Source organism: Montipora foliosa, chromosome 4 (genome assembly GCF_036669935.1).
Source record: "Montipora foliosa isolate CH-2021 chromosome 4, ASM3666993v2, whole genome shotgun sequence".
In the NCBI taxonomy this organism is placed as follows: Eukaryota; Metazoa; Cnidaria; class Anthozoa; order Scleractinia; family Acroporidae; genus Montipora; species Montipora foliosa.
In genome coordinates this window covers 18,199,068-18,215,750 of record NC_090872.1, presented here as the reverse complement: position 1 = coordinate 18,215,750, position 16,683 = coordinate 18,199,068, and the positions used below count along the sequence as shown (strand labels likewise).

The following is a 16,683-nucleotide window of genomic DNA, read 5'->3' as shown; positions in this document are numbered from 1 at the left end:
AGCCGATATTCTGTGTTTTACCATACCACTTCTTTCTATCCCTTGAAATGAAACAAATGTCACATTACTCGCCCATGTATAAAGTGGGTCATGAAGGGAGGTACGAAGTCTCAACTCCCAGTCCAAATTTGTTCCAATTTCCAATTACCAATCCTAGTGATTGTTGGTAAACTGGTGCAAATAATGCGGAATTGAAAGCATCGACTGATGCCGTTTGAATACACGTACCTTCACCTGGTTTGAACAAAATATGCATACGTCATTCCACCGACAACAAACCGCTGACCTTTCGGAGCCTAGCGATTCCAAGTGACTGCTGAAGTCTACTGGCACAGAACTTTATTTCATATTCAAGACATATGCTCATACGAGAAGTTGTGTAAAATAATGTGTCGAAGACCTCTGAGGAAGAGAAACTTCATTTCCAGTGTCAAAATGTTTATCCCTTTCCCAGTGGTTAAATCTTAGGCCCAGTGCAGTACATCCCATCAGTGTTTTTCCAGTCCAGAAAATTTGGTGTGTACAGTTCACAGTGTCAAACATATCAAACACCTCTGAGCTGACAGCAGTAAACAACAATCCTTGCAAACAATAAGTAACAATTTTAATCAAGAAATAAAATTGAAATTACATGCACAGTTATCTCTTTCACAACATATTCCGTTTGTCTGATTCAGTTCAGAACAACAGCAGAAATCTTTAATTAAAAAGTAAACCTGAAGTGTAGTAAATTCGCTTACTCGACTGCAATTTCACAGTCAAGCAAAGCTCCTCACAATTGGACACCCATTTCACACACAAAAAGCCTATAAATCAAAATTTCTCGCATGGATAGATTTCCAAACAATCTTACCCGTGGTGCTCCGCTGGCGCGCTTCGCGCGCGTGAGCTCCGCTATAAAAAGTCTTTTACTGGGAGGTTTTCTGATTTCTCGAGTCAATCCTTTCAGTTCCCGTCCAGTATATTCACTCTAACATTGTCTTAGACACAAACATAAGGACATTTGAGGAAACACATAAGGACATTTGAGGAAACCACGAAACTTTCAGGACACTGCTATAGGTAACTTTGAGTTAGACATGCTTCGTGTTGCTTCGGCTATGTTTACCTGGGTTTAATAAATAATTGATTCAGGTATATAAATACAGCTTACGAAATGATTACAACAGACATTTGAATTTTTTGATTATTAAAAAAGTTGACATTTAGGACCTTTGAACGTTGTCCTGATTTATAAGAGCGTTTTAAAGCCCTCTTACTATGGATTAACCTTAAGCTATGATTTTGTCAAAGTTTTGTTATTAAACCGCACTTTGCGTGCTTTTCTTCACAACATCGGAATGACCACAAGACATAAATGTTTATAGAGACAGGATTTGCTATTCTACCAAAACAGATCAAGTCACGATTTTAAAATATATGACATTTTATATATTCTAGCGGCGGACGTCTGGAAATAAAAGATCAGTAAAAAGATCTTCGCAGTTTGATAAGCAAGTTAAGCAGCAGGAAACAAGCTGCAAAAAAAGCCCGCCAAGAATTGAGGGTCTTCCAGGGGTTTGGGGGAACTAGAAAAACATAGCTAATTTGAACTGGGGGACAGGGAAACTAAAGACAAAATATCTTAGGGAACAAGGGGACAAAAACATTTTAGGGATAAAAAAGCTGAGAACAAGTTCGAAAGTAATAGGCCTTGTGCAACAATTCGTCGCGTGAACCTTTTTTTTTTTTCATAAACACCACAATTCTGTTGGTTTCATCAAATTATTTTTCCAGAAATAATATCAAATACAAGGTGTTACAAATGAACCCACTGGGAACTGGGAAAAATCCGAACTCCAGATGGAATTCGAACCCACGACCCTCCGTGATCTAGTACGGATGCTCTAACCAATGAGCTACTGGAGACTCTATGGTGAGCAAGGGTGAAATGTGGGTATTTGACTCGAGCTGCATCACGCAGCCACAGAGTCAAATATCGACTGACAGCATGCCTCATAACTGCCTCGCGCAGTCACACTGCGAGCATCATTGAAATACAGTTGCCTGTATTTCCGTGAACGATGCGGCCAACCAACCACCAAAGTGAGCGAATGTAAGACAATGATTAACATATATCAAATACAAGTAGCTCCAGTAGCTCAGTGGTTAGAGCATCCGTACTAGATCACGGAGGGTCGTGGGTTCGCATCCCATCTGGAGCTCGGATTTTTCCGAGTTCCCAGTGGGTTCATTTGTAACACCTTGTATTTGATATATGTTAATCATAGAAATAAAGAGCAGCCCAAAATATGCTACCATGCCGATTTTCGTTAGTATATCGTTTAAACTGGTGTTGTTAAAGAATTTATAAGGATTTGTATGGGAAAAGGACGCTTTGCCACCCAGTCACGCTTCAAACGTTTGTGCACAAATCCTTGTATTTTTCTAAGTTTTCAAACTGCTTTAAAATTATTCCTTCGAAATATGAGAGTCTGCATGAGAATTTCCACCCTTGGTAAAAGTAGGAATCTGAGCTCTGTTTGGGGCGCGTAATTATTATTTGTTGTGTTTGTCTGTGTTTTATTATTATCTTAACATTTCCAACATTTCCGTGTTGGAGTTACAGCAATTACAAAAAATATATACAAATTAGAGCTAAAAATTGCATGCTGACAACGTCCTTCCCCCCCCCCCCCCACCTCCAAATTTCCCCCCTACATGATGCACACGCGCACACACACAATAGCGCTAAGACTAACATATGTGTTAGTCAAAATAGCTCAATGGTCTAAAAAATGACTTTTTTTAAACATGTCTTGCAAACATATGCAACCAGTACAGAAAATGTTCTTTTAACATAACATGTAATATTCTTCAACATATGCAATTTTCACATTTGACATGAATTCCTTAAATTCCAAAGGGGCCCCACCCATAAAATGAACCACGCCTATTTTAAGACTCTTCAAAACAAGGTTCACGGTGAACTTGATTTCTCAAAAAGTAAAAATGATACAAATCTAGGACTTGGCATAGAGTGAAACTATACCGACAGCTATGCAATGAGCCACTCTGAAGTAGATCTGGCCATTCAGTCAAAATCAAAAAGCTACCAAACAAAATGAATAAAATTTTCCCCACACGGAAGCACAAAAAATATGTTTAACTGATGAGCTTTTGACAGAGTTTCATAAAAGTGGGTCATTGCACAGTTTCTACAAGCCTCCTGCCACTTTGAAAATTTCACCTTGATAACTTCAATACTTTTTGAGATATTAAGTTTCTTAGCAGTCAAAAAGTATAAAACCGCAATTTCAAGAAAAACTCCTGTACTCAAAAATCAAAAGTTAAACATGGTTTGTTCCTTGTTTTAAACTTATTAAAAGGCCCCATAACCATAAGCAGGCCCTTCTCGAGCTTCCAAGGTTTCTGTGTAGCCTTTTTTTATAGTTTCTCAGTTGTTTCTTCTTTTTTTTTGCTCCCTGTGTGCTTTTTTCGTCGTGCGTTCTTTATCCTTCTTTGATCAAGTTTCCTGCAGGCATCAGTAGAATGCGACCCTGGGACAATGCTAAGTGTTTCAAGGATCAGCACAAGAGCTTTTGAACCCTCATCATTAAAATGAGAAACAGCTAAAAATGTAGCCAATTCTACTATGGGTAGATTCGAATGGGTCTCTTTGGTTGCCCGCTGCCAACTCATTCCATTGACAGCTTCGTTGTGGTTTTGGGTGCCTCCGTGTAAACACCTTGACAGCAGAGTTTCATCACTCAGTGATTCAAAGGATGGGTATATGGCATCAGCAACAGCCTCTGGAATTTGATGATCATGTTGATAGGATGATGTACCATTTGCCTCATCTCTTTGAAAACCACACCAGGAATCTGCTCCGGGAGGACAAAGGTCATGGTCAGGGTTCTCATCCATTGATTTTGTATGATGCCAAATAGCTATCACTGCTTGCCTCATAGCATCTACATCATGAGTGTTTTCTCTGATTGCCTTGCCATAATAAACTTGAAGTTTATCTATTCTCTTGTCTGTTAGTCTTCCTGTCCCACCAATACTTTTGCCATCTTCAAGGGGAGTTTTCCTCAGTCTCTTTTTCAAAGCCCGAATTAAGGCGGGAGCCCAGGCGCTTCTGAACATGTCCCACACATTCAAGTTTCTCAACTGTAATGTCTCCATATACAGTCTCTTGAGCAAGACTATTGTGGGCCTTACTATCACCATCGCCTAGGAACTCCACATATCGAAAGCTATGTTTTTCAACAGACCTTTGAAAGATCAAGTCACCAAACCGGCCGCATCCATCGCACCTGATGATCCTGCAAAATTTGCATGACAATCATGCTGATGCCCTTCCCACCTGTATTGAAATTCTCTAGACCTCTCCTTTCTTCTCCAAGGCATACACATCCTACATTCTTTGGACATAACCTCACAATCCAATGCTTTTCCGGTTACTGTGGAGAGCTGTGACAACACCATAAGAGGAGGAAAATCCTCTCCTTCTCCAAGTGCCATCACCAGAAACTGCAATGTTATACACACCATCGCTCTCTGGTTCGTAGAATTGTTTTATTTCATCACCAGCCTTTGACATGCTTTCATCTGAAACAGTTTGAGCAGCTCTTGTAACTGCTTTCACGTGATCTTGAAATGAATTTTTCATTCATAGGTGGTAACATGTTCATCACTCCAAAAAATTTCACCAGTCCTAGATGCCCGACACCAATGTTTCTCAAGGCCAAAACAACCCTTCTATTTACTTCGAAAGCTTGATCATTGTTCACTTTATTTGATGTGTTGAAAGCTTTAAAAAATGTACACTTAATTGACGAGCATTTTAAATGAAGACGTAAAGCTAAACCCATTTTACCTTGGATCTCTTCTTCAAGGACAACATGTCCTTGCTTTCACAACGGACACGAAACGCATTCGAAAATCGCCGCAATAATTGAAATGTCCATGAGACGAAATCCTTCTAGTTTTTCACAATCTTCTTCCTCGCTGGTGAAATCGTCAGGAGAATCACTGCCCTGCGTCTTCAGCTTGCGAACCGATGCGGGTAAAAGCTTGAAGGATGGTTTTGTCGCTTCCACGTGTTCTTCATCACCTCCAGATTCGCTGCTACTCTCGTTTCGAGCGTTAGCCCTTCGAGCGTTAGCCCTGCGATTCGCTCTGACGAAGGGCTAACGCTCGAAACGTCAGCTTTTAGAATCTCTGTAAGGTCGCCAATTTACATTACCAACTCCGTTGATAAAGCCAAATATTTGTATACTACTTGCCCACCGACGCAGCACCACAGTTTCTTTAGAAACTACCCCTTCATTCAGTAAATTAAACAACTTGAAATGAAACGGTTTATTCTCAACATTCGATGGATATATATAAATCGATCGTTTGTTTTGAAGTTGTAACAGCGATCTCGTAGAAAGCCACGGTAGACAGATTAAACTTGATTTCCAGGGCCCGGCTGTTCGAAAGCCGATTACCTTAATCCAGGATTAACGTAAACTTTGATTTGTTTCATATTTTCAACTTTATGGTGAAAGTTTCCTTTGCTTATTTTTGTTTTTCAAGATTGACTTTTGTGAGTGCGGGATAGCACCGCGCGCAAGCTCTCTTTCGCTTCGTAAAATTCCTGCACACAACTCACAGATAAAACCTGTTTAAAGACCACGAGGTAAATCTGTTCTGGATTTTACCCTCTGGATTAAGATTCAAGTCTACAAAGTATCGCTCTCCTCGCCTGTGTTTTCCTTGTTTATGTCAAGTACAACTAGTCATCCGGGTCATAGCCTCGTTTGCATACACAAAAACAAAGTTGTTGGCTTTCAATTTAAAATTGCCCATTTTTTAAGCGTTATTAATGGTTGGCTATTTAAACACATCTGAGCTCAAATGAGTGGTCAAGTATGACAATGCAGGTAATTAAGAACTTTCGATTCAGAGAAAACTTTTTTAGGCCGTACTTTCCCTTTAAAGTTGATGATACACGGTTCAACATCTTGCAACATTTGTTGCTCAACAAATGTTGAACAATGTTGCACAAACGTGTTGAACGGAATAGAGTTGGCCTCTATTTTCGTTCAACATCGTTCAACAACATTCAACGTGTTGAATGGCATATATAACACGACACACCGGTCAACAGCTGCACATGACATTTGTTGATCAACAAATGTTGAACCGTGTATCATCGGCTTAAGTGGTATTTCTCTGAAAAGTTGTATTCTGGCTAAGACAAACACGATATTTCCATTTCTGGATTTTATAAAGTTCGAGCTTTAAGTTTACCAATTATCATTCATGTGACCAGTTTGTTGCAAAAGGCATATTTCGAGAACAATGGAAAAAGGAGCCGGCCGCCTGCAAGGAGGCCCTCAAGAACTTTTCAGTTTTTCCTTCAAATACCCAAGATACTCCGCGTCTAACTGCAATGATCTTTTCACAGTTTCCAAGATAAAAAAAAGTTACGTTTTGCCAGCTTTTTAAGTTACCGCTGTGATATCATTATGTCCTAGAGTACAATGATACATCGTAGGCATATTCAGAAAAAAAAACATTCTGGTAAACTTGAATGGAAAAAGAATCGTTTCTTAAGTTACGTTTGTGTCCAGGACTACTCCAAGGTTCTCCAAATCAGGCGCTTCTGCACGCGGTCAAGGTATGTTTTTTCCATTCTGTTTTCAACAATTCGAGGCTTTGAATAAATAATCCCGGAATTTGCTAACTGTGTAAAATGTTTGACGGAAACTCAAACACGTTTCTTCCCTTAATTTAAGAGCACTTTAGGATATTATTCCCATCAGCAAGGAATTGCTGTTGACAAAAACCCGTTAAAGATCTTAATGAGCTTTTCTGAGTTCCTTGATTAATGGAAACCGTGGAGAGGGATTTGACAGTACAAACAATTCCCACGACTAAGAGAAAAGGAATACCAGATTCAACAGTTGCCTTTTTTTTTTTCGTGTGAAAAGCGCTGAAAGACTATTGCTTGATTTACATTATTAACAACGCCGATACTCTTAGAGGTTCACGACTGTGCAAATATCAGATATTCTTGCATTATATTTTAATTGTCATATTCCAGTAAGCGTCATTTCATCCGACATGATGGAAAGTGTATTATCCAACGCTTACTACCAGTCGAGCTTCTAACTTGAGGGCGATATAAAGGAACTTTTGAAACACATTTTTGAAACAGTCATGATGCAATGTTTCAAATGCTTAAGAACATCCGATTGAAATTTTGCAGGAAATAGTAGCTATTATACTTGTTTTGCAAGAACAAATCTCTAAAGGCTTATGACCAAAATCTTCCAGCAACTAGCTTTGGAACTTACCTAAATTGTTTACACTTCCGTCATAAAAATACAAATGACTTAAAAAAAAGCAGTATTAACAAAACTATTTGTAAAGCGAGATGAGAATTTATTTACTCACTACTTTTCAGGAGCAGATGTTGACTAATTGTTCGTTATCGATGTAGCTTTTACAAACAACAAAATTGAGTAAAATAAAACATCTATGCTTTTTGTTATTTAAATTCGTTTTTTTTCCATTAAGTGGGAAATCACGGAGGAAACTTGACCAACCAATTAATTTAAGCTGCTCAATGATGTGGCTTACAAAACCAGACGAGCATGATGCTGCAAAGATTATTGATCGGCAAAGACCGTCAGTTCTCATTCTAAGGTAAGGATTCTTATGTTTTTCCCCTAGGGATGAAAGTCACCGGCACATTGGGAACTTAGGAAGAAACAGACTTAGATTCAAGTCCTCTCAACGAGTTAATTTTTCCTTTTCTTTTTTCAGATTTGTTTCAATAATTATGTATTATCGCTAAGTCTAAATTTCGGCCGTTTACGGACTGTAGCGTTAAACGACGAACTTGAAGCAAGAATGATCTTTGCAATTCAACAGGACTCGAACCAAGAAACGTGTGATCGGGCTTAAGATAACTTAGTAAAAGGTAGTTTTAAGATTCAGTTAAGAGCCCTCAGTAAAAGCCGTATTTCTATAAAGATCTATGAAACAGCACATTATTTTCCTGATCTACCGTGAAAGATGACGACCTACTCGAGGTCTAGAACTCTGACCAGCATGTAAAGTTGCTCGGGGTTCTCCCAGTTCGACTGCGGCTTCTGCTCATTCGACTGCACTTCGGCCCCCAAATGCATAGGACTCTCAACAATGTACAATATTGACTGATGAACTGGTGTATTTGGTTCCTCTGTCATCCCTTCCGAGTTCCCTCTGCATTTACACATGCAGCAAAGTGGATCAATGTTTCAGTTTAAGTTGCTAGATCAGGTATGAAAGAGACGAAATAGATGAAAGACATATTTGAAGTGCGGAGAGAATCGTGTTGAGATTCCATATTATCGCGATTGTGAATGTTACTTGACCAGGGGCGTAACCGTCCATGATACGCACGTACGCCCGTGCGTACAGCTCAAATTCGGGAATCCTTATTCCATGGAGACATTAATTTTTTTTAGTCATTATAAAATCGGGCCAAGTTTTTTAAATTTCGAATAAAACTGGTGTCTCTGTGTGTGAGTATTTCCAGTATCTTTTCATTAACCCATACAGGCCTGGCCAAACGATCCAACATTGTTGGACGCTATTGAAAAGTGTCGAAAGAGTTCACCAAATGAATGCAACATGTTGGATCCAGAATTTTGGACTCAAGGGTCTGGAACCAAAATCTACCCAGAATCCTCAGAAAACAAACTCTCGCCATGTTGGCGTTTTCAGGTTCCTTTTAATCTATGGAATTGTTTAGGAGCTTGCCCCTCAGCATGGCGGATTTTGTACCATGCGATCGTTTGTTGCAAAAGGCCTATTTACAGACGTTTGTGTGACTGAGAGTAACGTCATACCCCCAATCATACAAACGTCTGTAAATTTTTCATTTTTCAACTTACATTTCTCAGCTGACACCTGATATGCTGAAACTTTGCACGGTTACTATTTCTATTCCTATCAGTTTTTAATTTTAACTTATCTGAATTTTCGGCCGCCATTTTGGAGAAGGGTCTATTGAGCTATCAAGCCAACTGTAAGATATTTGTAGAGTCTCCTCAGTTTAAACTGATGTATCCATACTTTGGTTTTGAGGTGGGATGCTAAATCAAATTAGTTCAGTCTGGAATAGTCCGTTAAAATTATCATTATCATGCGGATCATGTGCGTGAACCAAAGATTCGAGTTTCGCCACTTGGGTAAAATGTTATCAAGCTAGCTGAAATCTTGCGGCATAAATTGCGCGGAACTTTCTTGAATTTTGCCAGCTGATAAGCGGTAATGATTTTCCTTTGCGGGTAACCGAGTGAATTTGAGATAATTATTGACAGCACGAAAATCCCTTCAAGGCTTACTTCAGTCTTTTTTCAATTGCCGCTCAACAGCCAAAGTTTATTATACCAAAGCGGCTTTTAATGTTTTTAATTTAACTTTCAATATTTTCGATGTTTTTAATCAGCAGTTTTATCATTTAGTTCAACAAATTGAATCTATAATTTCTCTCGTGCAGGATTTTGAGGCAAGAACAAGCTGGCTCGTGAATTAGTGATAAGTTTGCAGTGTGCATACCAGGCCCACTTGTCAATTAATTGCAAACCAAAATGGCACAGCAGTTTTTAAGGAACCTTAGCTATGATATTCAGCCATTCAACCAAACCATGGCGCGTCAACAAAACAACAGTGGTGAACCTTTAAGCCAAGCGCAATTATTTGATCCGTTATCATTTCAAATTATGGTCGTGTCCTTCTTCTCTATAATTTCTGCGTTTGGGTTTCTTGGAAACGTATGTTTGCTTGGAACTATTTTGAAGTGGAAGCGACTGAGAAATCCCTGTGGTCTTTTACTCGCCAATATTTCTTGCGCAGATTTGGGTATGGCTATTATTGCCGCGCCATTACGAATCGCAGAGATGTACTTCAACGGATGGCCATTTGGTTCCGCCCTTTGTCGGCTCTTACCTCCTCTTCAAGATGTTATGGTGTGTGTGTCAGTAGTTACGCATTCTACGATTTCATTGGAGCGTTACAGAGCCACTGTAAACCCCTTCAAGCCAAGACTATCAGCAGGAAGAACAAAACTTGTGATCCTAGGAATATGGCTTTTCTGCTACGTGTTCGGTGGTCTTCCGTTAACCTTCCCTTTGAAACTGCGGTTCTTTAAGGGAACGGCATTTTGCGTTCCCGACTGGACGCAACTGTATCGCAGAGTTTATCAAACCTATCTTGTTTTGTTCTTCATTCTTGTTCAGCTTGTCATTCAGAGTTACGCGTACATAAGCATCATTACAACATTGAAAAGTAAAAGCGATATCGTAGCAGAAGTGGCTGCTAGAACAAAAAGCCTGATCCAGTCGGGCGAATCTTTCGATTCGCCGCGAGTCCCTAGCTGTGCTATGGTCGCGCGTGTAAAACGCAAACAGAAACTTGTGAAAATGCTTCTGTTTTTGGTTGTAGCGTTCCAAATCTGTCATCTTCCACGTGGAATTACGATGCTATACCGTGAATTTGCTAATCCATCCTCGATCGGTGCCACGTTTGAGTTTATCGATCTTGTATCATTAGCACTTTACTACCTAAAGCACGTTATCAACCCGTTCATCCTGTTTGCCATGAGCGCCGACTTTAGAAACGGGATTGTGGCGTGCTTCAAGGGAAAAGAATTTCCAGAAAAGTCAAACCAGACTGCGCCGTTTAGAACGACGCGGAACTATGCTTTGAAACCGGAAGAAGATGATGAAGATTCAGACAAAAATGGCGAGGATGATCAGTTGTAAAGTTTAAATATACTGAAGACAAACGTTAGTTATTCAAAATCACAGCGTTGTTAACAAACTGAAAACAACCACTCGGTTCGTATAAAGCAGTTTCATGTATATTCACCGTCACTTCAAATATTAATGTGTTGATCTTCTTGAAAGTACCACAAATCCCCTCACTTCAGTGAAAGGCGCACAACTAAAGAAATTACTACCTCGTTTATCATAAACGTAGACAGATTATCATAATTAGTATTAAGTATCAGTTGCGATGGGCATTTTACATCGTGGAATTAACCTGCTGTGTACTACGCTGTGCATTAATTTAAACTTAAGGCCCACAGTCAGTGGTCGGTTGGAGTAATATAGTAATCAATAAAATAATTATGTGTTACAGTTACCACAGTTGTAAATACTAACGATTTGAATGCTCTATTAGAAACGAAGAAAAGGATACCTTGCATCACAAAGCCAATTCGAATAGCCGACTGTATCATCTATCCTAATTGCATTTCTTACATTTAAGAGAAAGAATTTTTCTACCTGCAATTCAGGGCCGGATTCTTTTCTTACCAAATAGCGTAAGATTTCACACTGTTATTTTGTTCTTTCACGCGAAATGATATATTTCTGCAGCCTTGAATTAAGTCCTCTTCTCAAACGTTTTCGCGATATCTGTCCATAATCTGCAAAAAAATCACGTAACAGGATATTTTCCAGTAGAAAAGTTCGCTTTAATCTACGTTCCCGGATTTTTCGACTTTGAAATTCCCCTTTTTAACTTAACTGAAGCGACTCCCCACCTAAGTTCAATCATTCAATATCAAAAGCCTAAATAAACATGATTTGTTGTTTAAAATACTTGCCAAAACATTCAGAGGCAATTCACAAAGTGATGATGATTTCAGTATGTTCAACCCCGGTTGTTCACCAAGAGCAGCGAGATTCCAGACCTCCATGCAAAGCTACGCTTGCCTCCTCCTTGTGTGAACTAGGATTTTCCCTCTTAATACATAAAGCAAGGGCTTCCAGAGATAAACGTATAATAAAATTATCCCCGTCAATTTTTACCATAAACTTGTGACATGGGCGTACTAGCCTCCCATGTACTCGCGCACAATTATGCGCGTAACTTGACCTTGAATTCTTTATTAAAGTGCACGAAATCATATCATGTTATATGGTCTTCCTATGAGTCGTGTAAGTTTATAGAAGTGGTACTATGATAAAAATCACTACCTGTTTTTCTTTAGATTTTGAAAGTGTGTTTGCTTAACACCTGCCTGGCTAAATTTTGAGCTTTGATTTTTATTCAAAGGCTGTTTGCTTTGAGTGTAAGTTTTGGATTTCACGGTCCGCCATTACTCACGTTCAAAACAGACCGATTGGACCTCACCGACCTCAGAGGGCTAGATCTAAGGAAAAGTGCGGTCATTTGCTCAACAGCTTAAAATTTCAACGTATAAACGCAGTTTATTATGTATGCAAATCACTAGTTTAAAAATCTGAAAGCCGGAAACTCCCGTACTGCATATTAATTCAGTCGCGTACAAACGCATTGCATTCTTAAAGTAGTGAGTATTTGACGTCATTTTCTCCTAGATCCAGCTCTCTCAAGATTTTAAAGTGAGTAATGGCGGACCATTAAAAAGGAAAATTCCAGTTAAAATAAACAAGCGTCTGTTTTTAAATAAAGGCTCAAAACTTGGGTCACTTATTGTTTAGTTAACATAGCTTTGACAAAAAGATGGTTTTTTTTTTTTAAATAGCACTTCAAAAAATAAAAGAGCGCAATTCGGAAGTTGCTATGGAAACAAAGCGGTGGAGTGATTTTGTCAGTACTGATTGTAATAAGTATAAAATCGTATGAACTTGCTTGTGCATTTCGAGATTTGTGGTCACTCGTGATGTTTTAAAAGTTCTTAAAAGAACTTTCAAAACATCACTCTTACCCTGTGGGACGTAAATGAACCCACACACTTGTCGCTAAGAGTAGGGCACGTAGTTCCCGGTGTTGTGGTCTGTCTTCTGTGATGTATCATGGTTGGGAGGGTAAAAAAGGGGGCCACAGTAATTGGCGCAAGCTGTTGTGGCGCTCTGTCAGCTTGACTGGCAAACTTATATAAATAAATAAATCGCGAAATGCAATTGTGTTCATACGATTTCTTATAATAATCATTCGTTATACCAACCACGTGGAATACGTATTTAAGCATTATACTACACGGCAATAGTTTAATTTCGATTTAATAGTCGGAAACAAAACGGTTGTGTCGAACCTCATTGAACGGGCTTCAGGATTGGCCAAAAGAATAATAGAACGAACAAAGATAACAATGGATTTAGCACAAAAAACAATAGGAAGTACAACACAATACAGACAATGAAATATAGTGTTCAACAAGAGGTACGACCCTACCCAAACAAAAGGCATCATCTCGAGGCTCTAGGGAATAAACCCTTACAAATCCTTATACTTAGTGTTTCTTAGAGCCTCGAGATGATGCCTTTTGTTTGGGACTGAATTTTAATATATCGAAATTGGTCAATTATTAGTAATGGACTGTTCAGCTCTACGCGCAAACTTATTAGCCGCTGGACAGATTCTTCTCCCTACACTTGAGTGCATTAAACTCCCTGAAAAAGTCAAATCATTTAACTCTCTAAAGAAGTCATGCCATGCGTGACGAAATATTAGTAAATCAAATAGAGGATATAACATGGCCGCGCGGGGATACGAATTTTATCTTCGAGAGCTGAAAGTATCTTCACGACTGAGCGAAGCGAACGAGTGAGAGATACTTTCAGCACTCGAAGATAAAATTCGTATCCCCAAGCGGCCATGTAATGTTCTGTTTATTATATAGATATTGATGAAATATCTAGATTTAAAACAACTTGTTTTATTCATTTTCGAAATGATGAAAAAGTGGTCACCAACCGCAAAAACACGCATGTTGTGTAACACGAAACAAGATATGAAAGTTCTGAAAAGCAAATCATGATAATGTAAAATTTTGAAATAAAAATGCAAAGAATTATATTGAAGCACAAAAGTAACTTACAATGAAGACGAAGCTCGCGTTTTATTGGCTAATCGTGTTCGTTACCATGACGACACCTATATTCTCACATGTGAAAGATAAAAATGATATGTTCACTGCGCGCGGTGAAGATATGATTTTTTAGTAAAAGGAGAAATCCTGGTATTTCATCATGAAACTTTACTGATTTACCCGTTTTGGACCGCACAAATGGTTGCAACACCTATTAAATACCGTGAGATTTAGCACTCGATTTTTTTTCGAAAATAAGGAGGAACTTACACTGCATCTCCGCGCCGAATTGATGCGGGCCGCAGTTGGTTTTTCCAGTGATAGAATTAACTTTACCTAATTATTGCCGAAAGTTTGCGCAGTATGATCTTAATTTTTCAATTTATATCAACAGCCTGATTTTCCCTCAGTAATTCTGTAAGTCTGTTTTAGAGCTTGTTCTGCGTTCTTATCACATTTCATTCATTTCGTTCCATTCACTTCATGCCGCATGAGTATCAAGGATTGAAGTCAGAACTTGTGACAGTTTTCTCGGCCGGTATTTTCAGTTCGAAATTCATGAAAAGGAGCTTATATCAGTTGGAAATCATCATCCAAGAGTATGGTAATTATATCATTTATGTCAAAACTTAAAATGGGTCGAACTAATTTGGAATCAGCGTTCATAAATACTCACCATAAATAGTTAGCGAGGATTGAAGCGTTTGATTCCGAAAACGAACGACACATGCATCCTTTTAGTTTCCTTCTCAAAACAAATGTAAAAGGAGTACATAGCGATCACAGATCATTGACAGCAAGGGATTTGCGGGTGCATCCACCAGGTATATACTCTAATCGGCAGACGTTATCGCGCGTGCAAAACCACAGACCCGTAGCTCTAAATGCTACAAAGATACGGCCGCTTCATCTTTCTTACGAGACTTTGTCTGGCGTTTTTGTGGTGTGCACAATACGGAGAAACTAGAAGCGCTAAATAAGAGAATACTTAGATTTTATATTGACAGATTACATGTCCTACTACAACGGTCTTCTTACTAAAGATTTCTCTATGCAATGAGTGCATTCAAACTTTCCCCATATTTCTGTATAAAAGTCTGTGTTTTGATGATTTTCCAACTTATATAAAAAATGTGATTCACTCCGGTCTTCTTGTTGTGTTCTTCGCGGAAGTTGCATTCTGTCCCTCAGTAAACCTAACATCATCAGTTAATGGCATGGTCTTAATTCTTTTTCTTACTTATCAGCTAAGAGGTAGTTTACAGGTTTTAAAAGGAGAATCCAGGGTCGCATTTTAGTACAGCCGCTTTTCTTTATTTGCATCTGTAAGTATGATACATTTAGTTATGTATCCGTATAGGTTATATATTGTAGCTTCAAATGTAATGTCTCGAATATATTATCTCTTGTAGCTATTCTGAAATTCGAGATGAAATAAAGTCTTTATCTATGTCAGTGTTTACCTTTAGCAATGCGCGTGCGTACACTTTGCAATCCGCGACTCCCGTGCGTACCATATAGAACATACAATGACTTTTTTGAAGAATATTACAGCGATCGAAATCTTGTGTAAAACAGACAAAGGCGGAGTTGAGTTGTGAGAACGAAAGGAATGATCAGTCTCGTATGATCTAGGGGCCGATATTTCTCTCCCTCATTGCCTACCGGTGGGTAGAGGGTAGGTACCAGGAGCTCATCAAGAGGAGCCTCTATCTCCCATACTTGACCTCGGAGTCAACCCTTTCCCGAGTAGAGTTATTTATAGAACACCTCCCTTGGGAGATTCAGCACGCTCACTGTTGTCAAGAGCTCTTAATGAGCTCCTGCTGTTGTAAAAGCCAATCAAAACAGAGCTATCTCTGCGTCAAGGGAATTATGATACTTTTCCCGGGAAAAACCTGTTCCTAAAAATAAATTTACTCGAGAAAGGGTTGACTCAAGGAATCAGAGGAGATAGAGGCTCCTCTTGATGAGCTCTTGGTAGGTACTGAAAGCAGCGAAGCATCAACCGCGTCGCGGGCTTTGGCAAGAGAGACGCGCGGGTCAAAATCTCGTGCTTATTATAATCGTCAAGATACGACGCTCCGGCGCCGCCAGTCCTACCAGCAAAATAACGCATCGATTGAAGATTTTAGCTTTCAAAACTTGCCCAGATTGTGTCACTAGGTCCTGGAATTCGTCCACAGAAAGGCCAGAGAGACAACTTCACTCGTGAACCGCCATGTTTACAACAGAGCATTGTAGGCGTACCAGTCTGCATGAAACCATCTCTCGCCTCTGTCTGAGACAAGACCAGACACGCACGGTTCTTATGTTACGTTTATGCCCATAAAATCAACTGAAATGTCAATTGCTAGTACAAAAAAAACCCCAGCATGTTAATTTTTTTTGGTAGGCTAGGTATCGAAGAGCCAGAACATTTGTGCATGCGCTGACGGAATGTTTAAACAAGAGAGGATAACGCAGTACCTCCAGACACCGGCACTGGAGCGTCGTACCAAACGAGTCATCCCGGGATTTCGGCCCGTGCGATCGCTTTTGGACGCAGTTGGCCCTTCGCTGCTTTCTGCTACCGACCTTGCCTCCCGGTACGGCATTGAAGGAGAGATATGTCGGCCCCTAAACCATATGTGACAAATCCCACGCCTACTCACAGCTCCAAACCGCCCTTGTCAATATAGCGTAAGAATTAGATGGCTTATATATTCAAGAGAAAAGTCATTTTATCTGTCATATGGTAAGCACTGGAGTCGCAGATTACAAAGTGTGCGCATGCGCCCTCCTAAAGCTAACATACATACAGTCATAAGCTTTTCCGAATAACTACTGGAGCTTACATCTTCGAGACATTACAT

At 39.4% G+C, this 16,683-nt stretch overlaps 1 protein-coding gene and 1 pseudogene across 1 annotated transcript; one reads left to right on the top strand and one right to left on the bottom strand.

Annotated features, from left to right (window-relative positions):
- Nucleotides 1-3,426: 3,426 nt before the first annotated feature.
- Nucleotides 3,427-8,228, bottom strand: LOC138001081 (uncharacterized; annotated as a pseudogene).
- On the top strand, nt 7,642-11,134 carry LOC137999045 (neuromedin-B receptor-like). Its single transcript, XM_068844876.1, has 2 exons — nt 7,642-7,683; nt 9,527-11,134. Exon 2 carries the CDS (start codon nt 9,618-9,620, stop codon nt 10,788-10,790), a length of 1,173 nt encoding a protein of 390 aa, XP_068700977.1. The 5' UTR covers nt 7,642-7,683; nt 9,527-9,617; the 3' UTR covers nt 10,791-11,134.
- Nucleotides 11,135-16,683: the final 5,549 nt, after the last annotated feature.